Below are 18,650 nucleotides of genomic sequence, written 5' to 3'. Positions count from 1 at the left end.
AGCAAGACTCTGCTTTTCTCAGACCTCATCTGGAAAACCAAATTGTAGTCTTTAAAAGTACACAATACATTATTTCTGCAGATTCACGCTATGGTTCTCAAGTTAATGCATATTTAGTTTTCTGTTTGTGTTGAAAAATTGTTTTAATTATGTGAATATCTGTGAGAACTAAAGTTGTACAAGGTTTTAAGTCTACAGTTTTATTATGTGTATGGTTTTAAACAAAAGTTTGCTTGTCAGTGGGAGCCTGTTATGGTGACAAAATGTTTTTATTTCCTATGGACACTTGTAATATATATTTAAAATTATACAATTTATGTATTTCTTAAAACATGAAGGAGGAAGATTTTTACAACTAGTATAGATTTTGATGTGAGCTTGTTTTTAACCTAAAAAAAACAACAACAAATAAAAAAAATTATTTGCCTTTAAATGTGTTTTTCTAAAAATTGCTTAAACAAAAACAGCACATGGGAGTTTTTTTTATACATATTTTCCTGTTTTGATTCAGCTTGATTGCATGAATCATTAATTACTCAGCAGCCACCCTCTCCCAAAAGCATACTTAGCACTTTTAATGATATAAAATTAATGATGCATATTGTAACTTTGTATCACTGTTAATGTCACATGAGAAGACAACTACTGAAGCTAATGCTTAAGAAAAACAATGGCTCCTGTTTACCTCTAGTGACCAGACTGTAAATAACTCATTCATATAGCCAGCTGTATGAATTCCCATGGCCTTAATTAAAGATATGTTTAGCTGCACAGACGGCTAAGATTATAAAAAAAAAAAAATTCCAGCCCGTTGGCTTCTTATATTTTGATGACTGTGCTATCAGTAAAACAAAAACTCAAAACATACCCAACATACACTAACCAGAACTCATCAAAACACAGTAAAAAATGAAGTTTAAGCTTAAGGGCTCCTTTTACTAAGGTGCATTAGCGTTTTTAGCGCATGCGCTAGCCAAAAAATTACTGCCTAATTAAAAGGAGGCTGTAGTGGCTAGCGCAGGGGTAGGGAACTCCGGTCCTCGAGAGCCGTATTCCAGTCTGGTTTTCAGGATTTCCCCAATGAATATGCATTGAAAGCAGTGCATGCAAATAGATCTCATGCATATTCATTGGGGAAATCCTGAAAACCAGACTGGAATACGGCTCTTGAGGACCGGAGTTCCCTATCCCTGGGCTAGCAAGTGCTAAAACCGCTAGCGTGCCTTTGTATAAGGAGCCCTAAATGTTAATTTTTAGCATTGGAGATATCAGCTGGGACCCGCGTAAGGCCTGACAGCTTCCTTATCTGGAATTAGCCCAGGATATTCCGTGCTGGTGCCTGAATATAGCCTCGCATTGAATATCCAGGGCCAATTCTGCCCATGACTGGCAGCTAATAAGAAAACACCAACTGCTGTGAGCTGAATATTGGCCTGTATATTTACAGTATTTGTGTGTTTATTTATGTATTCAATTTTCAATACTGTTATGCCAGGGAAGCTCAGAACAGTTTCCTTCAAGCATGTCAAATTCAAAGGCTGACACGAGTCAAATAAACAAGGTTTAAGTTTATGTGGGCCGCAAGAAAGCAAAAACATTATTTTTCATAGAAATTTAGGTTTATTTCAAAAAGTACAGTATAAAAAAGAACAAGAGCAATGATAAAATTCATGTTTTCTTCCCAACACTTGGCATCTCTTCTATGCTACTATTTTTCCTATTTCGGGGGAAATCTTGTCCACAATGATTACTTTTAAAACTGACCCAAGGTGAATGTCGGTAATTCTGGATCTGATAGGAGACTTATATCCTTTCATAAATGTAAATAATTTCATATGCAAATTTTCGAGTATTTTCAAACCTGGCTGGCAAATATTTGTAAAATTCAAGCAAGCCAATTTCACTTTCACTGTATTTTGTCTTCAAACCTGAAACACACTGGATCTCAATTACTTCCATTTGCATATGATTAGGTACTGATTCTATATTTACTGAGAAAATTGAAGACAACAAAGAAAACTTGTCTTCCAAAGATTTAAAATCTGTAAATCTTGTTTCAAACTCAGTTCTAAGGTTTAAAATTTTTCTGCGTATTTTTGATATGATGCAATTTCACCTAAACTTGATTTATGTTGCATGTCGTAAAGTGAGTTACATCTTCATTTTTCAACTGCTTTCCTTCCGTTTTTTTTCCCTAACTGTTCTTACCTTTCTGTTCATTGTAGTGCTACCCTTTTTCCTCTCGTGTGAGTTTGATTTGTGAGACTCTATAAATGTCTTTATTGAAAAAAAATGTAGTTACTAATTTTAATGTGTCTGTACTACCGTGCTTTTTTAAAATTTATTTATTTATTTATTGTAAAGCCGCTTTGTAATTTAAAAAGGCAGGATAACAAATTTTTGATAAACTTGAAACTTACATTGGAATGCTTTAACTTGATCACACATGCTGGTAATCTGATCGTTTCCTTGCAGTTTTAACTTTAAATCGTTTAAGTGTTTTGTTATATCAACCATGAAGGATGAATCTTGAAACCATACTGGATCAGAAAACAACCTTGTGTTTTGATTTTTAGTTAAACTGACATATTTCTTCTTTCGTCCCAGAATTGTTTAAGGACCTTGGAGTAGGATAGCCAAAGTACCTTGGTAAAGTAGGACTAACCGGAATATTCGCTTTCTAATCCACTTAAGATTGCAGAGAATTGTCGCTGATTTAAGCCTCAAGATCTTATGAAATTGATAATTTTTTTGACAAATGTTAACATACATTTTCCATGTTTATTACCTTTGTGCATAATACTTCTTGATGTATAATGCAATGTGTATGATGAATCTTGAATCCATCACAAGTTTCACTTTTTTTTTTTTCAGTAATTTCACAAAACCATTGTTTTTTCCGGTCATTGAAGGAGCTTCATCAGTAGCTACAGCAGTTAGTTTTGACAGAGGTAAATTGTATTTTTGCAGAAGTTCATAAACACAATTAAATATATCTCGTCCCGATGTAGTGCCACACATCGGTACTAGTTCCAATAATTCCTCAAAAATGTTGAAATTCATGTCGCAAGCATGAAGAAACAGCTAATTGAGCTATGCCCCCAATGTCTGTACTCTCATCACAGGCAATTGAAAAGCCTTTGAAACTAGATGATTTTGCTTTGATCTGGTCACTTAAATTGCCAGCCAGCCAAATCAGTAACTCTTTCTGCAACTGTATTTCGAGACAAAGAGATTGAAAAACCTTCACACTTCTAGGACAATTTCTGCAGCTTTAATTAGACATTCCTTGATGAAATCACCTTCGGTAAAAGGTTTTGAGTGTTTAGCTATCAACTCTGACAAAGTGTAGCTTGCATGCACTGCCACTCACTTCCTTTTGATACTTTAGTAAACATGAACTGTTGTTTTTCAATCCCAACTTGAGCTCTTTCAACCTTTGTTGTCTCATTAATCCTTTGTAATTGTCATATTTTGATTTGTGCTTTTCATAGTGACGTTTAATGTCGTATAACTTTGGTACACTAATAGCATTATTATATATCAAGCAAATTATCTTTTACTTCACAGCAATTGTTCATCAACAATTTTTTGTTAGTTTTACTATCACTTGGTTTTGATAAAGACATACTGAATACAAAGAGTTGAAATAAATGAGTAATCGTTAACACGCAAAAAATAACACAGAATTGCACAAATTAATAAGCGTAGCGTAAATAAACCTATACTTGTATTTTTATTGTACTCCAAAGGTGAAATATATCCTGTTAGGCGCACCGAGCAAGTCAATACAAAACTAATAGCATGGTAGATATTATTATTGTCTAATTCACTGCTAGTATTAGTGGGGGGAAATGGTGAATTATGACTAGAGGCGCAAATTGTCTCAGTCATAAAGTCAGGCACACTGCTTTTGCCAACTATGTTGCATAGTTTGGCATCGTCGGCAAACAGTGATACTTTTCCTCTAAGTCCTTGGGTCAAATCTCCTATGAATAAATTGAATTTTTACAGCAGCTGTAAGAAGGTAATTTAGATTCGCGGTTAAGGGCAGGGAGGTTTGTCGGACCGGGGCTGTTGTCGGTCGGTCGGGGAAGTGCCACAAAAGTAAGGGAACCTGGCCGGCTGTGCTGCACCCGGGGCGGTAGAGAAGGAGGGGGGGGAGAAGGACGCTGAAAGGCCATGGTGAAGACAGGAGGGGGGGGAAGGACTCTGAAAGCACTTGAAGACAGAGGAGGGAGAAGGAGGCTGAAAGCACATGGGGGAATACAAAGGGGTGGAGAAGGACGCTGAAAGGCCATGGGAAGGGTGGGGGGGGAGAAGGACACAAAGGAAATGAGGAAGAGAGAGTAGGGAGAAGACGCTGGCAGGGAAGAAGACAGATGCCAGACTATGGGGGGAGCAGAGAGAAGAAGATGGGTGCCAGACCAATTTGGAAGGGGGAAGAAAGGGAGAGGCACAGTAACAGAGCAAATGGAAGATGCAGAAGGAAGAGAGATAGTGGATGGAAGGAATTGAATGAGAACATGAGGAAAGCAGAAACCAGGCAACAAAGGTAGGAAAAGAATTCTATTGCTTTAGTGAATTAATTAAAATTGTTGAAATAAATTCTGATGTTCTTTTAAGTTTTATTTGTTGTGCAGAAGGTGTGCGGAAGAAGGGGTAGTCTTATACAGCGAGTATATAACAAACTCTATATTTTAACTGTAAAAGTTGGGGGTTCGTCTTATATGCCCAGTCGTCTTATACGCCGGCAAATACGGTAATTGTTTCCCCTATTTTGTCCGGCGCTGAGGCCAGGCTTACTGGTCTGTAATTTACTGAATCTCCCCTGGAACCCTTTTTAAAAATCAGCATAACATTGGTCACCCTCCAATCTTCAGGTACTACAGGCGATTTTAACAGGTTACAGATCTCTAAAAGATCATCAATTTCACGTTTGAATTCTTTCAGTACCCCTGGGATGCATACCATCCGGTCCAGGTGATTTATGACTCTTTAACTTGTCAATTTGGCTTAGTATGTTGCCCAGGTTCACCGTGATTTCTTTCCATTCCTCCACCTCATCACACTTGAAAATCATTCCAGTTCAGATAGATTTCTTACATATTCTGCCGTAGACTGAAACAAAGAATTCGGTCTCTCCACTCTGGCTTTATCCTCCCTGAGCGCACCTTTTACTCCTTGATCATCTAAACTTTTAACCATGGAAACAATGATCAGTGCTAGCTTAAATACATCTACTTGCCCTGAGAGAGAAAGGAAATTAACCCTCTGCTATGAAAAAGGCATTACATATATATTCCACCCCCTTCCCCAAATACTGACAAGCCAAAAAGCTTCACAAAATAATTTGACTAATACAGCTAGGAATAGAAATTAATGCTGATTGAAAGGCAGCTAAGGCTCCTATTTATGTAGCGATAATAGGCTCTACAAGGAGAACTGTATAGGAAAAAGAGAGAGAAGCATGCCATCAAGAGGAATTGAGAAGCTACTGAGAAACTAACAAAAAGAAATCTAAGCCTCATAAAAGAGCACGCTCTGTGTTTTGGATTTTCAATAAAAATTGTTTGAATATAAAAGAACATGCTGTAGAAGCAGCCCTAAAGAAACTTGCCAAAAATTAGATTCCCTACCCAGGAAAGCAGAGCTGAAAATTAAGACACAGAGAGCCAATGGGGAAAAGTACACTGAAGAGAAACAGTTAAAATTCAATAAAATACCTAAAAATGCAAATTCATTCAACGTTTGTTCTACAGCAATTGCCCAGAAAAAGATACTAAAATTATGAAATTGTGACTTGAGGAATAAAAGGCATATGATTTTCCCATTCTGAGACCATTAGAATCCCTCCCCCCAGCAGTGCAGAACTAGGAGCTGGTGGGATATTTACCACCAAAAATTGTATAAAAACAATTATACCTCGCCACATAACATAATAAAGGGGAAGGGGTATGCAATCACGAAATGTCACCCTAGCTTCTGCCAATATGCAAAGTAAGCCACACAAGGAGCTAACTTCTATCCTAAGAAAGCCCCTGCTCCACTGACCTCCATAAACCACTGGGTCAAGGGGTTGGCTGAGCAACACCAAAGCAGAGACAGAGAATACACTGAACATTCCATGACTGCAAGATACTCTTAAGGGGCAACTCATAAGGAACTACTTACATTCCTTATTGACCAGACTAGACAGTTATGGCTAACAGCAGATGGAGACCAGAGAATGCATGTTACAGTCAGGTAAAAGCTGATGGTCAAAATAGGGATCTTGGAAATAAAAAACAGTTTTTGTAATTTATCCTCATGAGACTAAGCTCCCCCTCCCCAAAGAAACAAAATGCGGGCCTGGTTTAAACACTAATTGGACAAAATACTAAATGCAACCATATCTATATGTTTAGAAATTATTCCATTTGTTAAAAAGCCTTTGTTAGAATATAGTAGAAGCACCAATTCTGATTAAACAGGAAGCGGTTCCAAAGTTCAAATGCACATCAGAAAAAATCCACATATGCTAAGGTCATACTTTGCTAGCAACTGTGTTAATACTGTTTAAAGCCATTTGGGTCCAGCTGCTAACCACATGTTGAAGGCGTCTTGCATGCCTTCGTAGAGAAGACCTGGAGAATCTTTGAGTGCGTTGTGTGAGCTGCAAATGGTGTACCATCATATGATGATAATTTAATATAGCTTCATCTCTAAAAAGAATCACACACAAAAAGTCATGTTCAAAACAATGGCCAGGACAGCGATCCACTGTGGCTCAATTATGCAGTATACAATGACAAAGCCTACAGCCACATGCACGTAGAGAAGAATAGAAACTGTAGTATTCAAGCACAGATCGTAAGCTTCTGCACAGCTGCAAAGGTATTTGTATTCTTCTGCGCACATTGGCCTATATCACTTGCAAGGTCAATTTTTGTTGCAACTTAAGCACCAGAGATCTGTTGCAGTTATTGACTTCAATACACAAGGTAATAGGAGTCAGCAATTTGCAATAGCAGAACATTAGGAGACCCTTCCGTTTCTAAAATCATGTTTTGTCTTATTTCAGGATGTTTTTAATCATAGAAATATTAACCTGGTCACTGATAATACAATATCCACTGTATGAACACATCCATTGAAATGCACTGAAGAGTCAACTCTTCAAGTCATGGTTCCTTCCACACCTACATAATTCATCATGGATGCTAAGGGCATCTTGGCCCAACAAATGTAACCAGTTATCCCTAATCATTGTATCACCACAGTTCCTAAATTAATTTTCAGTCTTCATTTTTTCATGCTGCATTTCAGGGTGGATTTAAAAAAAAAAAAATCAATGACTTAAATTTGTTTTCTTTTTAAATTAGATTTTTAAAAAAATTTAAATTGGACCCTTTTTATCTAAAGATAGTTTTCTATTTAAGATACATTATATTAAAAGTTAATCATCATAAAATAAGGATTAGTTTTTAAATTATGTAGCATGGGGCTTTATATTAATACAATGTTAACATTTTTAGGTAAATGAATTCCATTAATCCATTCATTTCGTCTCAGACAATTTTTCTATCTAAAAGATATTATCACAGATGCTTGGCTTTGCATTTCTCAAAATTGTGAATTTGTGTCTTTTACGAAAGCATAGCATGGGTTTTAGTGCCGGCAGCAGCTCTAACTACTCCGATGCTCATAGAATTCCTATGAGTGTTGGAGCAATTACCGCCACTATCACCCACGCTATGCATTCGTAAAAGAGGGGGATGAGTTAATAAAAAGACCTTAGCCTTTGCAAATCGATGTACACAGAATTAACCCCTGTCTACCAACGAACCTCAATTTATTAATAAATTACTTATTCCTCATAATACGTCGTGTTCCCTTAGGTCCTCAAATCAAAAACTTTTAGCAATTCCCTCATTGAAACTCATAGGAACACGACGATAGGATATGTACTCAGTAATGGCTCCGCATCTATGGAATACCTTACCTCAATATATAAGAGAAGAAAATGAGTCACTTAAAAGTAGCTTAAAGAGTTTTCTTTTTAAAGATGCCTTTAATCTTTAAATATGCTCAAAGTATATTTTAGCTTTTTCTCACTTTTCACTTTCCCCTTCCCATTGTTCTTTCCATTTATGTTCTCTTCTATATTCTAAAAAATTGAATTGTAGTTCTACCCTCCTTTCCTTATGTATCTATTAGTCTGTCAGTTTAACCCATTATATTTAATAATTAATTGGTATATGCTTATACTTTTTAAAATTTGTAATTCGCTTAGTAAATTAAATAAGCGACTCATCAAATCAAAATAAAAACTTGTGTTAAGTTTATATAGCCACAAGGAGCTAAGTGTGAAGAGGGAGGAGCAAGCAGAATACTTCACAAGTCCTTGGGATCTTTCTGTGTATAGCCTGGAGGTATGGCCAGTAGGAAAAAGGAAGAATTGATACCTCTGTATAAGACTCTGGTGAGACCTCATTTAGAATATTGTGTACGATTCTGGAGGCCGCACCATCAAAAAGATATATAAAGGATGGAGTCGGTCCACAGGAAGGCTACTAAAATGGTGTGTGGTCTTCGTAATAAGGCGTACGGGGACAGACTTAAAGATCTCAATCTGTATACTTTGGACGAAAGGTGGGAGAGGAGAGCTATGGTAGAAACGCTTAAATACCTACGTAATATAAATGTGTACGAGTCGAGCCTCTTTCATTTGAAAGGAAACTCTGCAATGAGAGGGCATAGGATGAAGTTAAGAGGTGATAGGCTCCGGAGTACTCCGAGGAAATACTTTTTTAAGGAAATGGTGGTAGATGCATGGAACAGTTTTCCGGAAGAGATGGTGGAAACAGAGACTGTGTATGAATTCAAGAGGGCCTGGGATAGGCACGTGGGATCTCTCAGAAAGAGAACGATAATGGTTACTGTGGATGGGCAGAATAGATGGGCCATTTGGCCTTTATCTGCCATCATGTTTCTATGTTTCCATATTAGTCTCTCCTTGGCGGAGAAAACCTGTAATGGCAGCAGGCTGTAAGAGAATGTGGGAATGTTTTATTGAAACTCCTCTATGTACCCATAGGTACATCAGGCAGACATGTGTGCAAAATGCACACACTGCAACAAAGAAATGCAAAGCCTGGTGGTCCAAATCAAGAGAAAAGCTCTGAAGATGACAAAAGGTTGGATTACTACAAAGCTCTATATCTGGGGATGGTATCCTCCAGGTGTAGAGCACTGCAGTAGATACAAAATGCTACTGTTCAACTTATTTGTGGAGGTGGTAGGTTTGAACATGTTATCCCCCTCTTGCAGCAATTACATTGGTTGCCTATTAAGAGCACAATTGTATTTAAGTCATTGGTGTTGATTTCTCAAGCTGTTCATAATGGAGTACCTTGGTATCTGTCACAAACTATGATAATAATAATGTATTTTTATATACAGCCAAACCATCAGTTCATGGCAGTTTACACAATATTATATTAGGGAATAGAAATACAAAGTCATAAAACAATTATTAAAAATAGAAGAAAACACAATGCCGAATAAATCTTCAAAGTCCTGGTTCAAATTTAAGTGACGCCAGAAACGGCAGAACGTCAATGCCTGGCATCACTTAAATTTGAACCAGGACTTTGAAGATAAGTTTTCATCAAATTATTTATTCAAGCTGAATGTTTAAAGTATAACTAAATGAAAAAAAATATAGTTATCTGGTGGTGTATGAGCCTAGGAGGAAGCACCGGCGGCAAAAAAAGCCCCATAAACTTATACCTTGTGTATTTGGGGTGCCGCTTCTGACGGCTCTAGAAACACTGCCTGAGAACTTTTTGGAAGTTAGCTTAATGATTTGACTACAACACTGTGTAAAGAATATTGTCAAACAAAAGGAAGGATTTGTACAATTTGGTGAATATCAATAATAAAATAACAGCACAGACATTTTTGTTTAGAGGAATTATCATCAACCTAAAGGATTCTGGAAACTATTCACCTTCGAGATCACAATCCTCCTGGTTTTACAAATTTCAGAGTTATCTGTCCAGGATAGTGTTTCAGTCACATCATATACATCACATATTCACAGTATATCGCCTAAAAAAAGAAAAAAATCCGACCATCCAGGAACCATCATAGAGAAAGAGATTAGATTCTTACCTCCTCAGTAATCTTCTTTCTTGTAGATGTGTCTAGTGGTCTTGAACACTAAGGTTCTGAGGGAGCTGCTCCTGCACCCTCAGTTCATATTAAAGCTATCAAACAGTACTGTAATAAAAGACACCTGGAAGGAGGGAAGTAGGAAAATATCTACAACGCAGCAATCCTCACTCAACAGGATCAAGATATAGGATGGCAAAAAGGCTTCTAAAGTCATTTACATCAATATAAAAATCCAGTGTAGATGTTTCGACTTGGCTCATATCATTGCCTCCTTTGTCAAATGCAGCTTATTTATTTACGTCTGTATAAAATCAAATGTCGGGGAGCCTTGCTCATACTAGGAGGATATTGCTGAGGGGTTTGTTTGCCGGTCCCCGGTCTCCTGCAGCAGCGGTTTCTGTTTCTCCTCTACTTGCCGGCAGGCATCTACAGAGACGGACCCCCTGACGTCATCGGGTCCTTCTCCTGCACTTTAAAAACAAGCCGCCGCCGCGGTTGAATTTGGGAGCCTTGCTCATACTAGGAGGATATTGCTGAGAGGTTTGTTTGCCGGTCCCCGGTCTCCTGCAGCAGCGGTTTCTGTTTCTCCTCTACTTGCCGGCAGGCATCTACAGAGACGGACCCCCTCGGGTCCGTCTCCTGCACTTTAAAAACAAGCCGCCGCCGCGGTTGAAATTGGGAGCCTTGTTCATACTAGGAGGATATTGCTGAGGGGTTTGTTTGCCGGTCCCCGGTCTCCTGCAGCAGTGGTTTCTGTTTCTCCTCTACTTGCCGGCAGGCATCTACAGAGACGGACCCCCTGACGTCATCGGGTCCGTCTCCTGCACTTTAAAAACAAGCCGCCGCCGTGGTTGCGGCCGCCCCTTGGGAGCCCCTTGGAGCCACGAGGAGTCCGGGAGCTGGAATCGGCTGGTAATATAAATTATTTCCTATAATTTTTTTATATGACTATTTGAATATGGGAAAAAGAAAAATTAAACAAAAAAGCTCTACACCAGTGGTATCTGGTCCAATGGACAGACATTTAACATTATTTTCTGATAATCCACCTGTGGTACCATTAAATGTTGATTCCTCCATGTCAGGAGCTTCAATAAGTCCCCTCAACCGCACTCCTCCCCTTCACCCGGTACCCAGTGATAGTGGGAATATAAACCCTACTATACCCGATGCTCAAGTGGTTTCATCTACCCATACAAATTAGTATATGCTGAAATACCTAAACCATTGATTTTTTCTGGAGTGGATGAAAACCCACGAACAGAGGAAACACATGATATTACTTTAAAGGACTTATGGTTAGGAATATCTAGAGTTCAAGGGTTTCTCAGGACAACGATGAAACAAATGAGAGATTTTTCTCAGTTAGTTTCTTCTAAATTAGAAAATGTGGATTCTAACCTAGGTTGTTTGGATAAACGACTAAATGCTATTGAAACTCAATGTAATAATTTACAAGCTGTCTCTGTATCAGCTGTTAAAGATTCTACAATACATTCTAAAATTGAATCTATAGAGAATATGAATAGAGTGAAAAACCTCCGCTTGGTCAATTTTCCAGTGACTCACTTATTGTCACCTAAGATTCTATTAAGAAAGTTTTTTAAAGAATTACTGGGAATGGCCAATGCGGAGAATTTTCCAATAAATAATTATTATTACATTCCTCCAAAAAAAGTCGAATCTGCCCAGGAGGTGGACCATCTGACCACACCAGAGGTAAATTTGACTGAATTTTTGGAAGATACACAGGATGTGATTCAGAGTCGGTCCACCCTGGTAATAACATGCAAGAGCGAGATGGATAAGATGTTGATAATGAAACTTTACTTTAAAAATAGGTTAATGAAATTTTGTGGGGATTTGGTTAGGATTTTTCCGGATGTATCTAGAACCACTCAGTTGAGGAGGAAAGAATTTTTGAAATTGAAGGATAGAGTGTTGGCACTGGAGGCATCCTTTTACCTGAAATTTCCTTGTAAATGCTTGATTAAGTTACAAGATATTGAGTACACCTTTTGGGATCCTATACAACTACAACAATTTTTAGTTGCAAGAGAATAGAGATAGAAATGAGATTTGTTTCACCTAGCTGAGAATATGAGGAGAATAAATATAAATAATATCCCATCTTAAGGAACGATTCAAGGTTCTTTAGTGTGAACCAATAATTTTTTTCCTTTATTTTCTTGAACTTTATTTAATTAGAAATAGTAAGATGTACTCCCCATTAATGTGGGCTTAAAAGGAATTATGTATGTATGATTTGATTATGTATTGTTTTATGTGATTTTCCTTTTTTCCTTTGAATTATTGGATATTGTAATGTATTCAAAATTATAAATTAAAAAAAAAAAATCAAATGTCTAGTATACAGTTTAATCAGACAATGCTGCAAATGTATACAAGATAAGAAGAAATTTAGAAGAGCATGAAGAGAATACCAAGCAACATATGGTTGCAGTGCTCATTTGCTGTATCTCCTAGACCAGGGGTGTCAAACTCAATCAGATAAGGGGCTGAAATCTAAAACATAGGCCAAGTAGTAGGCCACATTTTTTTATTAAGATACTTAGGGGTCCTTTTATTAAGGTATGCTAACTGATTTAGCGTGCACTAAATATTAGCACACGCTAAATGTGCACCTTAATAAAAGTCTTAGTAGAAGTATAGGGTTACCACCTCTCCAATCCCACGACGGCTCTGTGATATAAACAAAATAAATAAAAAAGATTTTTCCTCTCTCTTTTATGTCCTAGTTCACGCTTGCTGTCTAACACCAGCTCTGACAGTATACACATTTCAAATCTGACATATTGTAATCACAAAACAGAAAATAAAATTATTTTTCTACCTTTTGTTGTCTGGTCATTATTCAAATCATGTTACTCCCAGGCTCTGGTTGTCTTCTGATAACTTGCTTGCCAGGGTCTCCTGCCCATTTTTTGTTTCATTCTTTCTCCGTGCTAACCATCCAACTCTGTCCTCCCCTTCCGTTTAACTTGCCTCTCACCGAAGGTCTGGCATCTTTCCTTTTTTTTTCTTCTCCATCCCCGCAACTGCAGCGATGGACCCCACCATTCCCAGATCCAGCATCTCTTATTTTCTCAACCACCCTTTCATCCAGCATCTCTCCCTCCTTCCCCACCACCCCAGAGTCCATTTCTCCCTTTCTCTTCCCAACTATCCTCCTATCCAGTATCTTTATCCCCCCCATCCATACCATCCCTTGTGTCCAGCTTCTCTCCCTTTCTGTTCCTTACATCCCTCCATCCCATTGTCCACCATCTCTCTCCCTCTTCTCTGTTATAGAGCCATTATTTCTTCCCTTCCTCCCCCCACCCTCAGTCTGGCATATGCACGTCTCTTTGGACCCCTCCTTCCCTCCCTCCGTGTATTTCTACACCAGTGTCAAAAAAATAAAAAATCATTTGTTTAGTCACAGTTTTTGACACTGGAATTTTCATTGAGGATCTCCCAGTAACAGTGGGATATCTATCTTGCCATATGAGAACCATCTACCCATCGGACTGAGTTTCATCTGTCTAATAAGATAAGTGCGAGTTTGATTTACTAGAACTTTTGAATTTCGCTATACATTATAGTTGATAGGTGGCAGGAGGGTGCCATGATGTTGGATAACACACCATCTTGAGACACCGTCGCTGATGCAAATGGGGTTAATTGACTGAGCACTATAGTACTTCTCACAAATTTTTTTATTTTATATATTTGAAGAGATGTTAGGATTTCTATAGAGTTCCGCCATAGTTAAGGAAGTCCATTTTATTTTTGTTACCTCCTAATATTTTCTAATTGTTGATGATCTTAAGGTGGCCAAACAGGTTGAAAAGGCAATGTTGAAAGCAAGAAGGATGCTAGGTGCATAGGAAGATGTATGGCCAGTAGGAAAAGGGAAGTATTGATGCCCCTGTATATAAGACTCTTGTGAGACCTATTTAGAATACTGTGTACAATTCTGGAGACCATATCTTCAAAAAGATATAAAAAGGATGGAGTCCGTCCAGAAGAAGGCTACTAAAATGACTGCTGATTTTCATCATAAGGTATATGAGAACAGATTTAAAGATCTCAATATGTATACTTTGGAAGAAAGGCGGGGGAGGGGAGATATGATAGAGGCGTTTATATACCTACATAGTATAAATGTGCATGAGGTGAGTCTCTCATTTGAAAGGAAGCTCCAGAATGAGAGGGCATAGGATGATGTTAAGAAGTGATGGGCTCAGGAGTAATCTAAGGAATACTTTTTTTGTTTTTTTACAGAAAGTGTGGTAGATGCTTGGAATAGTCTCCCAGTGGAGACAAAGACTGTCTGAACTTAAGAAAGTGTGGGACAGACATGTGAGATCTCTTAGGGAGAGGAGATAGTGGATGCTGCAGATGGGCAGACTGGATGGGCCATTTGGCCTTAATCTGCCATCATGTTTCTATGACGTGTATCCAGGAATCATCCATCTGTAATGCCAACTATAATAAGCTTCAGAGCTAAAGGGGAACCATTCAGGAAATATACATTTGCTGACGATGTTTTAAAGAAAGCCACATCAGTGAACTGGTGGAGGTCATTTATTAAGCACTCGGATTTAGAGCTGCTTCTGCTGGCACAGAAAGAATATTCTCTTCCTCTGGATTTATTCATTCCAAATTGAGAAATTGTTTGAGACACGATAACTCTGGAAAAGTTGTTTTTCTTTTCCAGATTATGAACAAACAAGAAGATGGAGATGAAGATGAGTGAGCTACAGAAGACAGTATTTTAAGTTTTTCATGTGTGGACCTGGCTGATTTAAGTTTTTTGAAAGATATTTTGTTTAACCATATCAGTTAACATGGATATTTAAGCAAATACAATTCTATGCTATAATGTTGTTACTATTTGGGTTTTGGTTATGTATTTGTGACCTGGATTGGCCACTGTGGAAACAGAATACTGATTTAGATGGACCATTGGTCTGACCCTGTACTTATGTTCTTATTGTTTTGGTTAAATAAAATTATTTAAATTATTATTAAGATGATTTTTTGTCTCCTTTTAATAAAGTACAGCAGAAAAGTTGTCCAAATGATTAAACCTATTAAATTGGAGATAGTTCACCTCGCTATAATTTCATGTTTATTTATATATTTCTAATAGTAATGTATAACAAAATCAGTAATTTTTTTTATATTAATGTAAAAGTGATTTTTCAAAAAATGATACCTTCACCTGATTGTAAATATTAAGATGATTCCAGCAAGAAAAAATTAGTTTCTGTAGAAAACCATAATTTAAATCTAGACTGACTAGTGATTTAAATCAAATTCCCCCTGCTGTATTTGATTTGTCCAATACAGATTTTAACTATCAAATAGTATTTCCTCAGATGTCTTCTGAGCCTGTTTGCTCCCCTCCCTGAGTGGGTTCCTCATCAGTAATCTACTTTTTAATGAAAATTGTTATTTTGTGGAAGTCTTGTCAGATATTTTGATGTTTCTAGAGAGCAACTCCTTCCCTCATTTCAGATATTATGCTTAGATGTTATCTACTATTCTCAATTTTTTCAGATATCACATACATATAGAAGCATTATAAGCAAGCAGCCTAAAAGAATTAAAAACATCTGAACTGTATAAAATATATATATATATATATATACACACACACACATGTTTATGTGAGTATATACATATATACATGCACATACCTACATGCAAGTTTCCATTTAAACATTTCAATATTATGAGCACAATGCTATGCATAATTTAGGCACAGTTAACCAGTGTGAATTAAGCAAACACAGGCAAATTAATAAACATTAGTGGAAGAACTGTTCTGGAGTGAGCAAGAAAAACAGCTATTCTAAAAGTCACAGGGGGATTTGGGGTTTTCTAATTTAAAAAAATAGTGCTCAAAATGATAATCTACAAGTAAGCTCAAGCATTTAAAGTTAAATGCTATGAACATAATTAAGAGTATGGCAAAATATATGCATAAGGCTGCCATATATATTTTTCTCCCTATCCAAAATATATGAGACATAGTAGCAAAGATTTATATTAATCTGACCTATCACCAAGCACAGGTTCTGCAGCTTGGATACAATTTAGATTTCATTTAAATTGTTATATTTCTCTGTTTATATTGCACAGCTGACTAAGGTCTCTTTACAACTATTTCTAAAAGTAAATTGTTCTCGAAATTCAGGGTGTCAAACTCTGGTCTAAATTTCAGTATGACAGCAATAAATTCTCATAAATTTGCATATTTCAAATGTGGACCAACTTGTGGCCCTCAAAATATGAGAGTGCAAACCACCTCATCCCCATAGTTCTATGTTTTTATGTTATCAAACATAATCAGGACTCCCCCTCCCCAAGTTAAGACTGAACAAATGCAATAAGAAAATGAATGCTGCAGATACCTGCTTCACATCCTGCTATGGGCCAAAAATATTACAGGACAAAGTCATCACCTTAAAACTATGTGGGTTCATTCTCATTATTCCCCAAAATCTTAACTACAAAGCAGTTTTTCTCCTCCCAGCACACACATAAGTGAAAGAGTAAGGTGATCATGTCATTACCTGGATTTATTATCTTCAGTTAGAAATGAGAGAAACGGTCATGTCGCTAATAAGATGGAAAAATATTAAGTCAGGCTTAATAACAGTCACAATAGGAGGTTTGTAGTGGTTTGTATACAACAGATTTAAATTCAGCATTTGAATATCTATTGAGACTGAAATACAATTGTATTTAAAAATGGGTTAACCTATTGTCCAAACCCATTAAAACTGCAGTTACAGGGACATATAATGGGATGGTAGCATATCAGAGTAAACTGGAAACAAAATGAAAGTATAGCCTTTCCCAGTACAACAGAATCTTAATCCTCACCAAGTGACATTATCAAATAGAGCCAAAGTCACAAATGATGACTACAAGTTTCTAGCATTTTCTGCCATGCTCTGCACATGCATGGACCATCCTATGGCAGTCAGTAGTTTATGTTTATTTAAGATTTGATATATCGCTCCTGCATTTTACTGACCTAAGCGGTATATCAAATCTAAGTAGTTCAATTATAGCTACAATTCAAAGAGCGTCCTATCGCTATCTTACCAATCAATTGGGATGCATGATTTTAGGAAAAAAGCTCCTGAGGCAGGCCGCCTACGTTGGAGGCGCCCCCGACAGCCTAGGGAGGCCAACATGCCCACCTAAGGCTAGCCATGGGCATGGTTTGCCCCGGAAGTCGCCTTAGGCGAACCTAGGCGGCTGTACGCGACTCCCTAGTCCAGCAGGAGATGCTTACAATGTAGGCCAGCAAAATGGTGGCCTACATTGTAAGTATTGCCCCAGGTACATTAGATAGATTGTGAGCCCGCCAGGACAGAGAGGGAAAACTGCTTGAGTACCTGAATAAATGCATGTAAACCGTTCTAAACTCCCCTCGGAGAACGGTATAGAAAATGGAATAAATAAAATAAAATAAATAGATGTGTCCGCTAAGCTTATCACGGCAAGAGATCTCCCTGCTGCCATAAGTTTGGTGGCCGCCATTCCCTCCCCACCCCCCGAACAAACGCGACAGAAGGGATGCCCAATCCCTCCTGCCTGAAACACCCCCCACCCGCACCTGAACTTCCTCTCCAATGTCAGAATTGGTGTTGGGGGGAGGGGGGAAGGCTGTGGACCCGGCACTTGTATGCGCCGCGCCTGGCGTCGGGGAAGCAGGGAGAACAGAACGAAAAGGCAATGCGCTGCCTTTGCGAAATACTGGTCGATCGCAATCGACCTTTTTGGCACCCCTGTTCTAGGGCAATCGGCTCCTGCGAGAGCAAGTCTGGATGCACCTGCAGTCTGAGACTTTGTTCCTTTTGTAGTTGTTATGAGGGTGGTGGATGCCTAGAATAATCTCCTGGTAGAGGTGGAGAAGACAGAGACTGTGTCTGAATTCAAGAAAGCGTAGGGCAGGCATGTGGGATATCTTAGGGAGGAGGAGATAGTGGATGCTGTGGATGGCCAGACTGGATGGGTTTTATCTGACTAATTTGGCTTTTATCTGCCATCATGTTTCTATGTTTTATAACTCTATATAAAAATTAGGCACTCATTTCCTTTACAGAATACTAGTGTAACCTGGTATGTATACAGTGCTCCCCCGCAAATTCACGGTCGGCGGTTCGCAGTCACGGTCATTTGTGGTATTTTCCGACCGCGAATGACCGGGCAGCCAGAGCGCCGGTGAGTGAAGGAAATCACTCGTTATATGCTCCGACTGCCTCTTCCTGTACTAAAGTCGGGCCTTACCAATTATTAGCTGCATGTCAAAGCAGCTCCTGATTGGTGAGGCCCGACTTTAGTACAGGAAGAGGCGGTTGGAGCATACAGCGAGTGATTTCCTTTACTCGCTGGCACTCCGGCTGCCCTCTCCTGCCTCCCCTATCTAAAAACGTATTCACGTTTTTTTGAAATTCGCAGGT

The 18,650-nt window shown here is 38.2% G+C and overlaps 2 protein-coding genes across 7 annotated transcripts in view; one reads left to right on the top strand and one right to left on the bottom strand.

The window, feature by feature from the left end:
* The window catches only part of PITPNM3 (PITPNM family member 3), a 407,952-nt gene extending 404,727 nt beyond the window's left edge, over positions 1-3,225 (top strand). Inside the window, exon 20 of the transcript XR_004537058.1 lies at positions 2,875-3,225. The gene's annotated coding sequence lies outside the window, so the exon portion shown is untranslated. The remainder of the gene's footprint in view (positions 1-2,874) is intronic.
* A 2,737-nt stretch (positions 3,226-5,962) lies between these two features.
* Positions 5,963-18,650, bottom strand: part of PIMREG (PICALM interacting mitotic regulator) — a 129,949-nt gene continuing 117,261 nt past the window's right edge. For 5 of the 6 annotated variants that reach the window (XM_033922832.1, XM_033922834.1, XM_033922833.1 and 2 more), the window contains exon 5: positions 5,963-6,704. In XM_033922832.1, coding sequence (XP_033778723.1) covers positions 6,527-6,704 — 178 coding nt within the window. In that variant the 3' untranslated portion in view covers positions 5,963-6,526. Of the gene's footprint in view, positions 6,705-16,748; positions 16,795-18,650 lie in introns of all 6 variants that reach the window. The other variant, XM_033922835.1, reaches the window with a different exon arrangement.

The sequence above is a fragment of the Geotrypetes seraphini genome, chromosome 15, assembly GCF_902459505.1.
Source record: "Geotrypetes seraphini chromosome 15, aGeoSer1.1, whole genome shotgun sequence".
Taxonomy (NCBI): domain Eukaryota; kingdom Metazoa; phylum Chordata; class Amphibia; order Gymnophiona; family Dermophiidae; genus Geotrypetes; species Geotrypetes seraphini.
This window is presented reverse-complemented; position numbering and strand designations above follow the sequence as displayed.